General features: G+C 36.3%; 1 protein-coding gene across 2 annotated transcripts in view; it reads right to left on the reverse strand.

The window, feature by feature from the left end:
• Window positions 1-5,007: 5,007 nt before the first annotated feature.
• Window positions 5,008-19,602, reverse strand: part of LOC149412884 (uncharacterized) — a 56,575-nt gene continuing 41,980 nt past the window's right edge. For both annotated transcript variants that reach the window (XM_089645157.1, XM_089645156.1), the window contains exons 5-7: window positions 15,529-15,854; window positions 9,284-12,678; window positions 5,008-8,926 (exon numbers count right to left, since the gene is read on the reverse strand). In XM_089645157.1, the coding sequence (XP_089501283.1) occupies window positions 7,126-8,926; window positions 9,284-12,678; window positions 15,529-15,854 (5,522 nt within the window). In that variant the 3' untranslated portion in view covers window positions 5,008-7,125. The remainder of the gene's footprint in view (window positions 8,927-9,283; window positions 12,679-15,528; window positions 15,855-19,602) is intronic.

The following is a 19,602-nucleotide window of genomic DNA, read 5'->3' on the forward strand; positions in this document are numbered from 1 at the left end:
AACTATAAAAGTTTGGGAAACACCGGTCAGATATCCTATAATAGATAAAGGTAGTAATTCTTAGTATTCAACAGTACTACCATAGCCAATGGAGTATAACCATGTTTTATCCAATGGGGTTGGCTAGGGAATTTCTAGAGGAATGATTCTCCACAATATTTTTAAAGCTAAATATTTCGAAATTTTCTCAAAATGAATAAAAATTTCCCTAGAATATTTCAAATTTCAAATACATTTCATTGAATTTCACTTTTGTTTTCTGGTATAAATGAATTCAATTCTTGGAAGCGTAAATTAACCATTCCCGACATCCAATCGGCAGAGATTAGTTGCAATGACAATGTATTGTATCAAATTTTAGTGTAAATCACGTACAGATGCATTTCTCAGAAATCGGATGACATTACAGCAATTAATATACGAACTAAATGTCGGTCCTAACCGATCGGCATTTGGCGAGGTTGGTAGAGTTGTCGACTCCAGTTCCTGGGTAGAAAGGTTGTATAGGTACTCAGACAAATAGAAAAAAAATAATTTAAAGACATTTTTAAAAGACAAGACATCAGAAAAATGCGTTTATGTCAGCGTGTGTGTGCGTGATTGACACCATAAGTTGTCAGAATGCATTGTCATCGACAACGAGTCTATCTGCTGAGTTTCAGCTCAATTTTATGTCGCGAAGAGGGTTAATTTTCGCTTCCAAGACTTTCATTAATTCATTTCCAAATACAAAAGAGATATTCAAATAGATCTATTTAAAAATTTGGAATTTTTAACAGATTTTACTTCATCTGCATAAATAAAAATTGTAACGTTGCAAATTAATTTATTGGAATTTTACCTCCGTATTAAGGTGCCTGGCTTCGGGTGTGTCGAGAGAAGTTGTAGAGAAGTGTAGATAAATTATGAAATAAAAAATTATATGCTCACGAATTGTATTTGGCCATGCTTATGAGTTTAATAAAAAAATGTGGTTTTATATAAATTGAAATTTGTATCACGCTAATAAAAAATAAAAAAAATTGTTTCTTATGTTAGTAAAGAATCTTGAAAAAGGCCGTCGTCCCCTGGAACTGCACACAAAGGTAAAAAGTTCATTGTAATCGCGCAAGTAATTAGTGAATTGTTTGCAGCATTAGTGTTATTTCCTTTTATTTCAATGTGTTCTTCTACTTGTTCTTCAACTTGTTTGCAGTCTAACATCATGCGTCGCCGCCTCTCGAAGTTTGGACGAAGCTATTGAAAAACATGCCCAAAATAGGTTATTAGTTTTTCGGGTTATTTAAATAGTGTATGTGTATTTCATAACCTTCAAACTTAACCTTCACAAATGAAAGACCATAAAAACAAGAAAAACATGGTTGACGAAAATGTAAAAACACCTTTAATTGAAAAAAAATTAACTCAAATGCATATTTTACCGTCTCCTTCAACGTAAATAGTTAAGTTGTTTCTTATAGTACCTAATGAAGGTAACGAAGTAATGTTTCAAAAAATATTCGTATTTAAGCGTGTCCAGCGACTTTTACTTGGCATGCTAAAGTTGATCAAAGTTCTTCAAATATGGAACTATTTCGCCATTAGGTAACGGCTGCGCTACCCTTTTCAAATTTTGCTTGAAATGGCCTTAGCCTTAGCTTGGTGATTCTTTTAAAAATTCGGAGATTCACATGTCGAATACATTGCTATAGATAGATAAATAATAATATTTGTCAGTTTCTTCTTTGAAGCCCGCAATCTGCAGACAATCTGTCAAGATTTACCTACAACATAACTTTACTTGCAACTTGTATTGAAAAAATAATTGGATTTGTTAGTTTTTCAAGATGCTATTATTCGTTAGAGGGAAGTGCATAGTAAAATTAGTTCCCATCTAAGTATGGCGGGTTCAATTCTCTGCTAAAAGTGCAAAATAATTACATTTTTTGACCGGTCGGTGGCTGAGTTGACATCGCATTTGGGTCCCACCTAGGCGTGGTGTGTTCAATTCCTCGGTTGGTTTTCCGCTTACTGTGGTGGTAGTAGGAGATTTTCAAATATTGTCAGGTTATTCGGGTTACAAGTAAATTATATATGTATATATTTTATATTATATTAAATTTATTGTAGGAAATTTACGATTTAATTTTTTTTTCAGTTTAGCATTTTACCGTTTTGGTTGGTTCTTTGCAAAGAATTAATAATACCTATTTCGTCGTAAGATTCTCTGTAAAATAATTTTTTAAATACGTGTTCTCCTACCTAGTTATTTGTTTCCATATTTAGATCTTTATTCTTGACGTTTATGTTATTACTCTCATATTAATTATAATTAATACAATTTTTTTGTCATCCATCCTCCACTTATTGTCAAGCTAATAGTGGGTAGATTTTTTATGTGAAACATCTTTGGCTGTCTTGCTCCTTGCGAGTCTTGCGACAAATGTGGCAAGACGCTCTTGCATGGACCAACTCAGCCAGTCTTGTGACTGGTCGGTTCTTTCCGCCTGGGTGGCAAAACTCTGTGCGGGGAAGGCTCATCCAAGAGTACCTTAACTTTGTGGGATGTTTTGTTGTCCTGAAACTAATCTCAAATACTTTTCTTCATTCCAAAGTAAACTTTGTTGTTGTGCAGTAAGACTTTCAATATTAATATTCTCTCTTTCTTTCTTCTCTGATAAGTACCATGTAGGTATCCAATTCGTAGAAACGTCAATGTAACAATATTGTTATCTTAATATATAATCTGTGTGCTATTTTGTAAAATTATTAACCTCAACAAAGGCTTGTCCTAGTGAGGTTAAAAATTCTAACCTAAAAAAATTATACAATGTAAAGAAACAATAAATAAATATCTATACATCAAGATTGATAGTTATTTTATTACCAAAAATATAAAGACTTTGTTTACCTCCATTTTCACTTCCTTCAATAAAAATCAATTTCGATGTTTCACATCTGCCAGAGGTATTTTATTTTATAATTACCCTTTCACCATCATTTCACTATGTCATCCCTTCATTCCAACAAATTGATTTCCCGCCCAGATGGTACACTACCTATAGTAGTCCCAGAGAGAGGTCGTATCGTCATCTTTCTAGTATCTTGCCTTTTTCATTTCCATACAAGACGTGTGGGAAGGAAGATTTTTCATCGATGACGTACATACGTCCGCACACGACCTCTCTGGGAATACTATACTTGTAATCAGAGATGTGCAAAATGGGTACCCAAAACCATTTGAAATGCAAAATGGAAATGGGTCAAAACTTTTCCATTTGAAAATGCAAAATGCAAAATGGTTTTTAGAAAAGCATTTTAAATGCAAAATACCTATTTTCAAAATGCATTGAAAATGCAAAATGGTTTCTCAGGTCAAACAATTAAAATAATTATTGAATTTTTAAACAATTTTGTCATTTAATAATGGACATCAATGTAGAACAAACATATTACATGATGGTAAATCCAAAAACACCACGACCATAAATATACTACTCTCACCATGACTACAGATTATGAAACCACAAAATATTTGTGCGGGACTAATGTTGCCAACGTAAAAACATAGAAACTGCTATCTAACATTTAATATTAGAGCGTCATGGCCCCATGTTCAGTATTTGAATAAGTATTTTTTGTAATGGTATCACTCAATTGCCAGGGCTCCTACCAGGGAGCAACTTGACAAATGTAAATTATCTCTCATAGCGAAGTTGAGGACCGACTGATATTTGGGGCTTATGAAAAAAAGAGAATGAGTGGAGATAGTAGGAAGAATGTTGCAAAAAAGCATTTAAAATGGAAAATGCATTGAGAAAAGCATTTAAAATGCAAAATGCAAAATGGTTTTTAGAAAAGCATTTAAAATGCAAAATGGAAAATACCCATTTTGCATTTCCATTTGAAATGGATTTATTTGAAATAAAGCACATCTCTGCTTGTAATCTACCACAAATAAACCATCCACTAATCTACTAAAACCGTAAAACGCGTCATGAAAATGCTTAGTAGAGACATCTATGTAAAAAAAATATTATCTTTAAAAATATTGATAATACCACTCTTGGTCGGATCTGCTATAGTATGGATGTAATCTTCGATGTACATGACTTGTAGTAAATCCAAAAGATGGCAGTAGTCGATAGAAAATTTTTTGCGAGATTTTTATTAGGTCAGCGTAAAATAGTTATCTTGAACTTTATGAGCGGCAGTTCACGCCGTTTGCGGTTGGTTCCTTTCCGATTATTCATGGTTCGGCTCGCAAGTGTACACGCTGCATCAGTGCATTAGATGTTGGATAGATAAAACATGTGCGGTGTGTTGATTTATCGGCATAACATGACACAGTCTGAGTGGCTGACATACGTAAACCAAGAACACAGCTCAGCTCTCCACCCAATGAGGAATGGATGCAGATATCTCCCTGAAGAACGATCCTTTAATTTTTCCATGTTTATTTTCAAACGATATGAAACTTAGTGACCGCAATGGGAAAAAACATGTGTCCCTGTGACCTGCTCATCCGACGTTGGGAATATATATTTTTTAATTTAGCATGTTTTTGTTAGGAAGCAGTTTCAATCTCCATGGATTATTGACAATTCTCATAATTAAGAATGAAAAACACAAAATACAATTTGAAAAATCTTTTGAGCATTGAGAAATGAAAGAATTTCTCCTAACCTTCTTTCCTTATTTTATGTTGAAATAATTATTTTTTATTGAAATGCATTCCTTTCCCTTTTCGGTACATCAAATCCTCCACAGACAAGTTCTTCATTCGGCTGGCAGAAAACCCACCCTCGGGTAGGCTGGATTTACAGGCTGCTTCAAGCGGTGAATATTCAAAATACACAGATGGCAGTGTCGTTTTGAAATGTTTTTATTTATCCAGTCATTGCTTGAAGCTGCCGATATTGACTGCATGTCGTAGTCCATGTATTCTCTTCATTGATCTCGCTGAGAATGCATACCAGGCATTAGGAAGTGGAAAGTACAAAACAAAAGAACCATTTTATTTCTTTATCATTTAATATCACATTGAATAATGAAAAGTGTGATAGTTCCAGAAGAGAGGGTACAGTTATATGTATGGAACACGTAGAAAGGGGTAATGATAGTTAGGCACATACTGCATGCGTAACATGTACCACGGGTTTACAGGTGAAACTGGTAAAGACGGAGGAAACAGAAAGTAACAGCTTTGAGATTACCAGAATATCATATATACAGAATCAGAATAAGTCATCTTTACACTGCGTTAAGATAGAACCATCTCAGATATTCAGCCATAGGTGAATTCTGCAAAAAAACTCATTGGAATGTAATTAAAAGTTAGTATTATCAGACTAAATAAGTATTATAAAGTAACTATGTTATAAGGATAGGAAAATACAAGTTTATCTTGTAGAAAGTAGGTACTCAAGTAAGCAAAGGTTAATAGTTGAATTGTATTGCAATAAAAGAATGCGAGATATTGCAATACATAGCTACCAAAGCCTCACAAAAAAAAGCATAAATGTAGTTGCAATTTCTTATACCAGATCCACAAAATAGTTGGTACCTACCTTTGGTTACACTGGATTTATTATATATACAACATATTTAAACATTTTAATTTCTTAATCTAATAATGTAGCAAAAATGTTTTATTTTACATAATAAAAAAATGGTAGAAATCTTTTTGCATGTTTGACGAATGTACAATGAAATTATCACATTTTTATCAATACTGGTAAAACTAAGCAAATGTTATTGAATCTACAAAAAATTAACAACAATAACGTTGGACAAACAGTTAGGACAGACATTACAATTTGGTATGAAATATGAATCTATTCAAAATGGATGTACATTTTTATATGAAATTTCTCTAAAATGCTACACTCTCATTCAATAATATGAAACAATATTCTCATAAAATGCAACTGAATATCACTGGCCATCGAAACAAAAACAAAGCAACTGTAATTTATTCAATGTTGCAATTTTTGTATCATTGCGTAACAAAAAAAAAAAGATTTTACATTGAGATAGCTGATTCTCATCCTTATACATAATTACAATAAACATAGACATCCGCTTGGAAGATTCACTAACGTTTCAACAAGTCATAGTTTCAGAAACATTATACAATCCCTACATTTCTATTATGTGGGGATTTCAAACTAAACATTCATAACTATTTAATTATATTCCTAATCTAATTGTTATGACAATTCAAATAACTAAAAATAAAAAGAAAAGTAAAGATTAATTAGGATAATGAGAGGACCATTAATGAACCTTAATCTAATACATACATTTTTTTATCATGAAGCTTCACCGGCAAAATAAGTTTTAAGAAATTTTTAAACTAATCAGTCGTCCAACATTGTGGCTTACATCATTAATATTAACAAGAAACTTAGCAGTCAAATACAAAATGGCATATTGATAACAAACTGTTATATAATGCAAATGCTGAAAGTGTTAAATACGGATACCATAATCCCAATTTAACAACTACTATTTAAAATTGTAACGATTACAGATAAACAATTTGATTCACAGAAAAACTTACTTAAAATATACTTGCCAGCATTGTTAATTTAGTCCAATAACACCAACACCATAAGCAATTCTCATGCTTAACCTGTTAACCGAGAGGGACTAGTGAAAGGGTTTGCGCCCGCTATATGCTGCGTAATTCAAAACGGAACTCCCCGGTTAACAGGTTAAGAAGTTTTTGTTTCGATCCCTTCAAGTAAAATAAAAAAGGTCTAATTTGGAACCCATAAGGTTTTCATACATTAGTGTTTTCATGGTATAATTTAGCCGGCCACACTATTTTATTTACGTGAATTATCCATCTCACATAACAAAGTATCGAGAAAATGATCAGAAACTTGAACACAATGAGCCCCTTGCCAATGTTTTCAATTGGCTTAGAGAAATTAAGTGAATGGAGTTTTCTACTGAGTTTTTCGTTTGTAACATCACTATTGAAAATAATTATTTTTATTACCGAAAAATGAATTTTAAAAAATAAATAATATCGTGACTCATATCCAGGTAACATTTCTTCCAATGTTAAGTTAGATAAAATGATCATCATCAAGGTATTTGGCAAGATATCACGGATTGTTTGACTAACTCCAATTGTCACTCGGGTGTCTTATTGTAATGATCTTTCAGAAGAACTATTGGATTTATATTCTCTATTGCGCTCAATTGCTCCACTGTAAAAGATCTCAACTTATCTAGGAAAAGCATTTCCACTTTGATTTTCTTTAGGTTGAGGGCTGCGGGTTTAGTATTGTAATAAGAAAAGTCCTCGAACATGTGAACATTTCCTCTGTCATCGTCGGAGGATTTAAGCCTTTTCAAAAGGCCGCCTACATTAGTGGTGGACTTGCGCGCAACTTGGGATTTAGCACGGGTGGGTTTACTAGTTGTGGGCTGGCCGCAGTTGTCCAGCATAGAGTCAGATATAAGGATGCAGTCTGAATCGTCCCTCTGGGAACTCGATACCTCATTCTCATCATCCTCATCGTGAACTATAAAATCTTTGTAATGGCCTGGGAATGAAGAATTCAGACTCTTGAATAGAGAGAATAGCTGCATTAGCCTGTCGTGCAAAACCAAATCACTGGTGAAGGTGTGCTTCATAGCTAAGCGGGTTGTTGTATCAGAATGCTGCTTCACGTGGGTTGTGTAATTTTCGTATGTATGAAAGTGCGCTAAACATTGGCACGAGTAGACCATGTAATGAGAGCGAAGGTGGAATTTCAAGGCAGTAGGGTTAGGAAGCAAGGCCTGGCAACCCTGAATGAAGCACTCATTGACTCCTGGAGCCAGAGTGGTTTTGATCTCTCCCGTGCTCTCCAGCGTACAGAACTCTAGAGGTTTGATGTAGATCTGACTGGTGGGGTGTGAGTTCCTGTGATGGTCTAGGAGCTCGCAGAAGCTCTGTGTCTTGATCTGGCAATGCAGGCACGAATACTTGTAAACTATCTTGACAGAGTCTCTGGGCATGATCCTCTTACTTTTAGGATTTCCCAGTTTGTGCATGACATAGTTCATTTCTTGATTGGGATGTTCGCGTTTGCAGTGCTCCATGACTGATGGGATGTCTGGAGTGAGTTGCATGCACATTATGCACTTGTACACAATAGACTTTTTAGGCATAATTTTAGCATCTTTATCTCCATTATGACACAGAAGCTCATGCTGCTTTATTTCATCTGAATCCAAAGAATGTTCACATTTAAGACACATGAATGACTTGTGGCTGTTAGCAATCTTAGTAGTTGGCTGCTGGTTCTTTTTAATTCCCACTTGGATTATTTCCTGTGTCTCGGGTAACTTGTTTTTGATAGCCAGATAGGGTTCGCCAGCATGCATCCTGGTGATGTGTGGCCGCAGTTCTATTTTTCTTATAGCCATATAATCGCAATATCCGCACTGTAAAGGCTTCACCTTCCAGTGTCGCATTATGTGCATTCGGATCCCTGAATGAGATTCAAAGTCGCAATATGGACATTTGGATTTATCCGGTTTATTCACTTTCTTGGGAGAAATATTGGCAGAAAGCAAGTTCTGCTTAGTGGGCGAACACTGTTCTTTAGATGTGATGAGGGTAGCGGAATGACTGGGTGACTGTGATTGGGGACTTGCTTCCACTGCTTTGCTTTTATCAACTTCTACAATAACTAATCTTTCGTCACTGGAGCTGTCATCTCCATCAGGAACAGACTTCCTTACTTGTGGAGTTTTAGTGTTGACTTTGGCAAGATAGGCGTTGATGGATTTCGTCTGCATCTGAAGGCAATCGGTGACCCATAGTTCTACTTTAGGATCCCCGATGATGACTTGGGCTTGGGCAGTTCCGTGAGTCTCCTTAGAGTGCTCCAATATCCTGGTTTCATTAAAAGATTTATAAGCACATACCGGGCAAACAAACCTGAAAAAATAATACATATTGTAATGGTGTACATCTCTAAATAGTATAAAACAAAGTCGCTATACGAGTCAGTCTTTTTGTGCATTTACTTCTTTACTACGCTAAGGATTTTGATAGGGTTTTCACTATCATTTAGAGAATTTTTAGAAGGTTCATATTATATAATACATGCATTTTATATTGAGAGAAAGTAGAGAAAAGTCGAGCAACGCCGGGTATACGTCTGCTAGTAGTAACTAAATTTTTAAAAAGCATAATGCACAAATCTGTACATTAATATTAATCAAACCATGAAATTTAATGCTTGATCACTTGTAAAGTAGAAGTATCAAATAATAAAAGATTCGTTATACTCACGGTCTGTAGTTCATCTCTTCGTAGAAGTGTAATCTCATTTCTGGAGAACTTTTGGAGGTAAACTTTTTACAAAATGGACATGAGAATTGGTCTTCTTTGGGTTCACCAAAACTTGGCAGTATTTGGATGATATTATGATTCACCGGACTGTTGGTGTTGGTAGATGGAAATTCTTGTTTTATTGGAATTATCTCTTCCGCAACCTTAGCTGGAGGATTTAACTTCTTTATATTTTGTGCCAACAAATCTGTTTGTCTTAAAACCTTTTCTTGTACTTTTTTAGGGACAATAATATCCTCAGCAGTTTTCAATAATGAAAGCTGCGAATTTAGTAACTTGGTGTTTGGAACTATTTTTAATTCATTCACTTTTTTATTCGGAGTCGAGACTGACAAAATCTCCAAATCATCATCTAATTTTTCTTCCTTGATTTTGACGATTTCCCCAGCCTCAACGGAAGTTCTCTTCTTCTTTAAAGGGGATTGTTCATGTTTGTTAGGTTCTGGAGAGGAGGGAACTTCTTCTGTAAATGTGGAGCCCCGCTTTCGTTGCTTCCACCACAGAGGGGAATTGTCCACAGGAAGCTGTTCATCCCCCCTAGTGTACATGGTCAGGATGTCCACCGGGCGGCCGGGATGCTTCACGGCGAAGTGCGTATCGAAGGTGTTGCGTGTGGAGTAGCCGAATGGGCACAGGGTACACTTGTACTGGTTGCGTACAGAGTGAATGTTCTTGCAGTGCGCTATGATGTCCGATTTGAAGGTGGTCTTGGTGGGGCACAGAGAGCAGTGCCAGGAACGCAATTCCATCTCTCCAGGATCGCTGGCGGCGGGAGGCGTGCCAGGGGCACCAGGAGCACCAGGCAAGCTGCGGAGACATCGACTCGAAGAGCGGCCATGGGCCTCCAGGGAATGGCGCTCTACCACACGTGAGTTTGGATGAATGAAGAAGCAATGCTCGCAGCCGAAGAGGCTCTCTTCGTGCAGACGCAGGTGGGAGGCGATGTGGGCAGTGGACAGGGCGCGGTTGCCCTCCGACACGTGTTTCCCACAGTGAGTGCAGTGGTACACTGTCTCTTCTCGGTGCAAAGCCTCCCAGTGGTGGCGGAGCATTCTTTCATCTACAGATATATAACAACAGCTTTTGGATCCACAAACGAATCGATCTTTTTCAGGAATAAACTGAGGAACATTTTTGGCATGTACAAAAGGCTTGGTGAGGTCCGACTTTTCCTTCTTATCGGCGCTCCGTACCTGTGGCATCCGGTCGATGTTGGAGCTCAGAGCGAGGTTAGCCATCTTGTCAAAGTGCATCTCGTTAGATTCGAGATGTGGCACAGGGTTGATTGGGGCTACGGAAGGAACGGCTATTTCATTGGAATGCATTTGAAGATGCCTCAGCATGTTGGAGCGAACTTTGGTGCCGAAGCCGCAAACTGCGCAGTTAATTTCGTAGGTCAATATGGGGTTCCAGGGCAAATTGTCAATCTCATCTGGCCCGAAGGAGTTCTTTTTAGAATTGGTTGGAGTTTCTGGTTGAACGACGGGCACAGGCGCCACGCAAGGCTTGGGCACTGGCCCTGGCTTTTTACGTTTCCCTTTAGATGTAGCTATATTTTCGGAAGCTTTGACGATAAAGAAGTCAGTATCATCATTAGTCTTGAAGGGGTTGACAGGCACAACATGTGTCACGGTGGTCTTGTGTGCCTTACGCATATGGCCGACCACGGACTGGGAGGAGTGGGACAGGTAAAAGCAGATGTTGCACTGATAGCGATGTGTCCCATGCATGCGCACATGATCTAGCAGTCCCACATTGTGCTTGAATTTTCTGTTGCAGTGAAAGCAAGAAAGTTTGTTCTGTTCTTTAGCATTTTCGCAAATTGCTAGATGGTCTTTGAATTCCGAAGAGTTTTCCAAAGAATATTTACAATTATTATTACCACATCTGAATAAATCCTTCCCATATAGACCAGTGTTTTTAGATAGTTTCATCATACCACTTTCTGACATGGTTGTGAAGCAGCGTGACTCATTTAGTGATGAGTTTGAATCCTCTTCCTCCCCTATAAGCGCTGATACCACAGCGGCTTCATCATCAGAGAGGAATTCTACAGAATAGTCTGACTCCTGGTTCACTTCTTTATCGCTCTGTATAGTCGGGGTTTCGGGAATCTTTATTTTGTTAGCCAGAACTATTTCACTTGGATTTTTGACAATTTGACTGGCATGGTCTATAACAGTTTTAGTAACGGCAAGAGGCACATCATCGTCACTATCTAGATTGATAACATCAACGTCATTTTCTTCACTTTCGACAGAAGCAGGATTATCGGCTTTAGTGACAGGTGGCTCATTGAAGGAATTGTTTTTCAAACCAAACGGGTTAAAGGTGCAAGGCTTTAGAACAGACGTCATTTTGTCAGCACACTTTGGTGAAATTACTTTTAGGGTTGCTGTGGGCTTCACAGCAGTTGCTGTAGTGGCACTGGAACTCACTTTTGTAAAAAATAAGGTACGTTTCCCAACACGCAAAGACACATTATTACGAGTCACTCTTTTTGATGATGTTTCTGATTCAACGGTTGGAATCTCTTTGGATGTCACAGTTGAATTAACAGTTTCCTTCTGCGCTGTTAATACTGTTGTTAAACTAGGAGATGTTCCCTGCAAGGTTTGTAATAATATACCTGGTTTCACTGTCGACATTGAAGGTACATTGGGAGACACTTGCGATACTTTTGTGGAAGATATATTAGCAGATATTATAGATGCAACTTCAGATGTTAAGTGTTCAAGTGTTGCTATGGACGGTGGTACTTTGGTTGAAACATCATCGGGTATGAGATGTGGATTCTCACTGAAACCAGGTTGGTTGTGGAGTGCTCTGCTTATATCATCAGACGCAGAAGCAGACTTGTGTGGCAGTGCTTTAGTGGAAACAACATTGGGTATTATGAGAGGTGAGTTCTTACTGAAACTAGGTTGCTTTGAGAGTGCTCTGCCTGTATCATCAGACGCAGGCTTTATGCACGGTGGTTCTTTAGTTGAAACATCATCAGATGATGGTATGAGATATGAATTCTCGCCGACTGCTTGCTTGGAAAATGCTCTGTCTATATTATAATGCTCGTCAGACGCAGGCTCTGTAGTGGGGCTAGACGACACTTGGATGGATTCAGAATTGATAACTGCTATTTCCCAGCGATCATCTGATGTACTGACATTTGCTGCAATATTAGATGCCTTTTCGATGGAGGTGATTTCTTGGAACTCAAAGGGGGTGAGTCCGGGAGTAGCTATCGTGTACGTTGAATTCTTTCCAGTAGTGTTCAGATAAAGCTCTGGTTTGTCTAAATTAAGAAGAACCACTTTGTCACTCAAATCGCCCTCCACCTGAAACAAATGTATTATTATAGTTTCAGTGATGTCCAAAGGATTGTATTTTGATTTTTCTTCAAAATTAGGGATACCATAGACCTACTGGCCCCGGACAATTGGGACCTTACCTTTTTTTATGCGAAATTCCAAGTGACGAAATATAAATTAACATCACAAATTTTTGAAGAAATGATAATATATTATACAGGGTGTCCGGGGGTGAAGTGCACTAACTTCGGGGGTGATTCTACATGATAGTACAAGTAAAAAAATATTCACTTTTTTCGAAATTCTATTATAAGGTAAGTTGGAATTATTTATGGGTAAATAAATATTCTACTATGGAAAAATATTTTTGTATGGGAAAATGAACATTGAAATTTCGAAAAAAATTATCTTTTTTGCTTCACCACCACCCAAATTAGTGCACTTAATCCCTGGACAGCCTGTATAACAAACCGACACCCAATTTACCAGATTTTTTTGGATTTCATAGTTGCGCTGCTAACCCGTACACTACTCAACAAACCAGCTCAGACATCCACCGTGCGCGTATCGATTTTAACATTTTTTTAACGTTATTATTAACACACTTTGATCGGGTTATTTTTTTCGCCGGAAGACCGCTGAAAACTGGCGAAAATAAAGGTCCCGCGCGAATTTCTTTAATTTGTTTTAAATCGCTATATCTTCGAAAATAATGGAAATATTTTAATAAAATTATCTACATACTAACTCAGCATACCCAAGCTATAAAATTTCTAGCCGAAAACCAAGTATTATTTCTAATGCAACATAATAAATCGAAAACAAAGTCATTGTTGAGTCATTAGGGTTCAATTTTTTAAGTATAAACTAGGTTTCAATTTTATAAAATTACAAATTATTATATTTTCACCTTGCCCAAATCATTATAAAAACAAAAACAATTGCCACTTCTCTAGTATCGTTAGAGTAACACATTATTACCCATTGAAATACCACGTGTGCAATTGCCCCTCGCACGGTACAGCGGACCAAAACCATCGGAACGTGCTAATAATATTGGTTATTTTTTCAAATGAAATTTAAAATAATCACTTAGCGTAGAATGCTTCTCGTATTGCTCACGTAATATTGTTTATTGTTTTTCACCATACACTATTAGGTTTAAGTTTCTAATCACATTTATATAATCAGTTACAGTTTACGTCTAAAAATTGTTCATCTAATATTTCATTGTTCTTCCTCCATATCACTTTCTTCAGAATTTACTGAACTGTAATGGCATCACTGACATTCTTCTCCTACAAGGAATTTCTTCACTTCCATTAGATTCTTCTCTTTCACTATGGAATTTAGGCAAATAATTTTAACAACTTCGTGTGTTAATTAAATTTATTATATTTCGTCTTCTGAAACCTTGAATTTTTTATTACAAAAGCATATAAGGTACTAACTAGGGAATGCAATCCCGCAAGAAAATGTCAATCCAGGTATTTGCGGGACTGAACAATCTTAGTCCCGCTGGATCCAGGTATTTGCGGGATCCAGCAGAGTGGACTTAGATATCTAATCAATAGTATAATAAAGACCTGATACCTCGATCTACCAACCTTGTTTTTAGACTTTTAAATTTAAACCTATAATAAAACAAGTTCTTTGGGACATTTTAAATGATTTAAATAGGTATACCTTTAGTTAGACATAGGTAAAGTTTAAGTCATAAATTGGCAAAGAATAAGATAAGACATAAATTTACAAAACATACCCGCCTCGGAACAGACTTTGTCTAGTGGGTAAAATAAATCTATGTACACAAATGAAAATAAAATATACGCCCGGATTGCCGGCACTGAAAATGAAACTGAAACTGAACTGAAACTTAAATTTTAATAATAACGTTCACACGATAAACAATATTCTGGTACAATGAGCATCATAACTTTAACTAAACATTATTTTGGAAATAGCTTCGTAAAAAAGTTGAAGTATTAATTGCGTCATCTGATTAACGGCTTCTGATATTGGACACAAGGTAGCCAGCGGCTGAAAAAGCTCGTTCAGCTTCCACGCTGGTTGGCACAATAGTCATTAGCGCATTGTAAGTGAATTGAAGGTAATTCTCTGTAATCCCGCCAGTCCAGTGGGATCTCGCAAAATTTTCGACCGAGATTAGTCCTGCTAAATGTCTGCGGGATCTCGGTATTTCGGGATCCCGGTATACCGGGATTGCATTCCCTAGTACTAACCTATCCTATACTAAAATTATAATCATAATTAAAGATACAGACAAAACATAAAATTGAATAAACAAAACCAAAGCCAGAGAGATACGGGTACTTATTGACTAGATGGTGGGAGATCAGCACCACTGAGAATTGGGGAATTTGTTTTTTCACGTGTCGTGTGTAAATAAATAAATAAATAAATAAAAAGATATTTTTTCTTGAATATTTCAATAGACGTCAATGGAATAAAGTACTAACCACATTTAAAGAAAACATTCTACTCGAGTAGTTGCCTCAATAATGAGTATTTTGACCAAAGATATTAGAAGAACGAGATGTGCTATGCGCAGTTCGTACTGAGTGGAATTGTTTTGCCGAGTGTCGCCGGTTTTGTTCACCAATACTACTGCATACCTTCGCTTGCGCTAAGGTATCCGCACTAATACATAGAACAGATTTCTGTGCGTACACGTCCCGATACCGTTCAAAGTACCCTAATTAGGTAGTACTCCGGCTACGGTCCGGCGGCCAACATAGCATATCTCGTTCTTCTAATATCTTTGATTTTGACCCATGGCTGGAATAGCCTCGGTGAAGCAGGCTCCCGCAGGTCCTGCAGTGTGACTTTAGGTATTTCTGTTACAAGAGTACTTACTTTAGGCTTTACCCAAACTCGTAGGTAAAGTAGGGACCGACGCGACGGGTGCTTCAGCGCCAAGTGCCCCAGAGCTGCTGTATGGGACTCGAAGGAACGGGCACAGAATGCACAGGCCAGCAATTTGAAGGAGTGAGCTACCCGCAAGTGAGCCAGCAGCCTGTTGGTGCCGTACCGCGTGGGAGGTTCGTTAGTGCCCTCTTCTTTGGGGTCCAGCTCACACACGGAACACAGCCAGTGGCAGCCAGTGCGTTGGTGCTGTTGAAGGTGAGTTCGAAAGTTGTCCAAGGTGTAGAACTCACTTCGGCACACAGCACCCTCAAAATCTAAAAAAATAAAATATATTGAGCAAAACTTGTCAGAAATAAATAAAGGATCGTTCAGAGAGGGTTTTTGACCGCTGCAGCACTGCATTAATGGAGCATGATACATTATTTTGTTTATCTTGTGAATACTGCACATGAGTCTTAACTGCTCCAGACAGTGGGACTATGGCATCACCTTTTGGGGTATGTTGTGAGGATAAAGGAAGTGCGGAAAGGGAGTAATCTGACATTAACTTCAGTTTATCGAGATGTATTACAAAGTAGTCTTCCATTTCAGACAGTACTTTTATAGTTCGGGTATGGTGGCTTACGTAAAAATAAATATTCAAATGTATGTATTATTTCCAAAGATATAGCAGTTTAAAGCGAAATCAATTTTCTCAGACTGGACCCTATTTTCGACCGCTTAATATTGATCAATATTCAAATTAGAAAGCGCAAAACTCCGCCACCAAGTACTTTATAAATTCAATTATTTGCCACTATCGTCTGAAAGTAATTTCAACACCCTACACTAGCGCCTCTAGCGGCCAGCATTGTGTAAATACTACCAATATTTTACTATTGACTTATTATTATTACTCTAGGGTATGTGCTTGCACAGAAATATTGTTTCCATGGTTACAAATAATAAATAGTTGTCAACACAGCCATTTTTGACATGCAGGTTTTGGGAGTTGATTTAAAAAAAATTGTATGATTAATTAATAGTAAATATCAATATAATTTTGACTTGAGAATAAAGCACTAAATCCTCTGACAAAACCACAATGGAATACCGTTAGCAACCCTGATATAAATATGGCAGAGATGTACCAAATTGACAAAGGAAGGACAAAAGTATGTAGACTAAAATAAGCTCTTACCAATGACATGACAATATATAATTATATATATAGATGCGCTATAGAAGTCTTAAAGTGGCAAGCAAAAAGTATGTGCTTTCGATTACAAAGTTTTAGTAATAAACTGTCAAGCGTTCGGTAAGGTTGTGTGCTACCTCTAAGTTATTTGTCTTAAAAAGTGCAAAAATGCCCGTGTGTGTTGAGAAAGTGTTTTAATTACTCGGCAAACACTAGTAAAAGCCAAGAAATAACATTTTATTTGAAAATGCATGCAAATTACTTATTTTAATCGATTATTATAAATAACAAAGTTGTTTCCCGTCCAAAGATTTAATGCACAATAGAGAAAATGAAAGGCCGACTAGAGCATAGGTCTGGGCGGGCAACAGTCAAATTATAAAGTCTACTTATAACTGAACTTCACTGTAAGGCGACATACAACTCTAATAACGGGGGTTTGCTTGACGCTCACATTTTAATTATTTCTGATGAACGTATTACTAAAATTTCACATGTTTTTAGAGAGACCCCTTGGTTTTATAAAACGTTTTTCAACTTAAAATCAAGGTTAAGCACAATATTTTAATTTTCCAGCTGATGAATTAGTAACTTCCCAAGGGGTCCCTCTAAAAAAATGTGAAATTTTAGTAATACGTTCATCAGAGATAATTAAAATAAACCCCACGGAAAGATCGATTTTCTAGTCCTGCTAGGACAAAGTCGACCATTACGGTGAGCCACTCGCTGAATATTGTTCTTACACGAGTTCATCAATTGTGTCGTTAAGATTCCCACTTTATTTTAGAGATTTCATATGGCAAATTCAACCGCAGGTCTGTCCAATATACCGGAACAACGCGTCGCAAATTTTTGTGCACTACTGCTCCACTAACGTTGTTAAGATTCTGGCTTTATTTTAGGGTATTTTAAAATAGTCTAATAACTCTGTTTAAAACAACATACAAATCAGCAGTAACAACGAGTATCAACAAGAATCGCAGCCATTTGCAAACTGTCGTTGCTCTATTATGGCACGGAACTTATCAGGCTTGTAACTCTAGTCGGCTTTGAGGCAGTATTCGACGCAACTTTTGAAAATGTAAATGCCGTCCGGTACTATCGTTTACGCACATATATTTTTTTAATATTTATCTTTGTCATACATGAGCAACATTTGAATTTAAAATTCACTGGAAACATTAGAGTGTTTCTTACTTGCCACATTTTATCTTAATTTTGTAAGACAAAAACAAGTCTATATATATATATATATATATATATATATTTTAACGTCATTGACTCTTACCTTAAATGCGGCTACCGGATAACTCATCAAAATGACGATTCAACAGACTCTTAAAAAGTGGTAGGAAGTCGTGAAAAGTGATGAAACAAAAACTAGGTTAAATAGGTTACCTAGGTTAGGTTTATAGGTTAGTTTTTTTCATTGCCTTTAATGACTTATATCACTATTCAAAGGTGAGATGAATTTTCATTGTGTTGCTTTATCGTGGAGTGACTTTTGTGCATGACTTTTCAGATTTTAATAAAAAAAAAATTTTAAATGTGTTTGAAAAATAATTTTAAAAACTTTAATCACTTTCAGTAACCACTTTTCATAATAATAACTTTTTCCAGAAAAATATAATAAGTAAATAAATAATAATGCATCAGCAAAAAAAAATTAGTAAAACTTGTTCATTTGTGTTGAATGTACTCAAAAATGGAACGATCAAAGATTTGAACTATCGCTGGCACACAAATAAAATATTTAATATGAACAAAAATATTTTCGTAAATTGTGTACCATTCCATCAGTGTCATTCGCTCAATATTTTCTGAATCGTTGTATTTTTCTGCAACAATATGTTTGGTGGTATTTTGAATCCAAATAAATTCGTAGACGACATTTATAATGATGATATGTTGTAGTTCTGACAATGAGATCCCCGAGGTGTATGTGTGCTGAACCGACTGAATCAAGTATATGGAAATCGAAAAGAATGCAGGACCGATCAAAGGGTAAGGTTTAATGGCCATGTCAAGAGTCAGTATTAATGTGGATAAAGCAATGAGGGAGTGTCAAAACAGATTTATATGACTTCACCCCCCCCCCTGCCTACCCCCGTGGAGAAATGCTGTGACGATTAGTCAGTTGGATCCAATAACAATATTATAGCATGTAAAAAAATTACATTTTTAGTTGTAGAGACGACTTGTAGTTATAATTATTACTAATCATAATAAAAAAATAGAAATAAATATTCTTTGTACAGCACTTCTTAAACGTAATACGTAACTATTTTTTTATAAATTATAATAAATAAAGCAACAAGAAAATTTCCAATAAAATATTTTAGCAGATTATGTCATAAAAATATTCCGTTCAATCTACATGATAATGATATAATACAAATTACATTATGCATACCTACTTTGAATACAAGAGTAAAAACATGGAGCTTTTTTACGCGCAAAGATAAAAAAAACAATAATAATATTATTATTCCGCCTCCCACTGATCTCTAATACAATATTATTTATTTAACATTACACTGAAATAACACGAAAACTTAATCTAGCTATTCAACATCGACTGTCAAATTATTATTATTATCCGAAACAAATTAATTCATAATACACGAAGAAAATTTTTCTCAAACCGGACGTTGAACTTGCAGCAAACTTTCGTTCCCTACGTGACCGACCAAGCGTAGGCAATGGCGGCTGGCGGCTCCCTTTTGTTTCCTCGGAACTTCGAACGGCCCGGCCGGCGCGGGCGGTAGTGTCATTGTTGTGATTTTGAAGACGTTCCATTCATAATTCAATTCATTATTTTAAGAGAGTACTGAGCAGAAAAAATAAGGCAATAGGTTCTTAATTATAAATACATAAAAAAATAA

The sequence above is a fragment of the Hesperophylax consimilis genome, chromosome 22, assembly GCF_061612785.1.
Source record: "Hesperophylax consimilis isolate HC1 chromosome 22, BYU_Hcon_1.0, whole genome shotgun sequence".
NCBI classification, from domain to species: domain Eukaryota; kingdom Metazoa; phylum Arthropoda; class Insecta; order Trichoptera; family Limnephilidae; genus Hesperophylax; species Hesperophylax consimilis.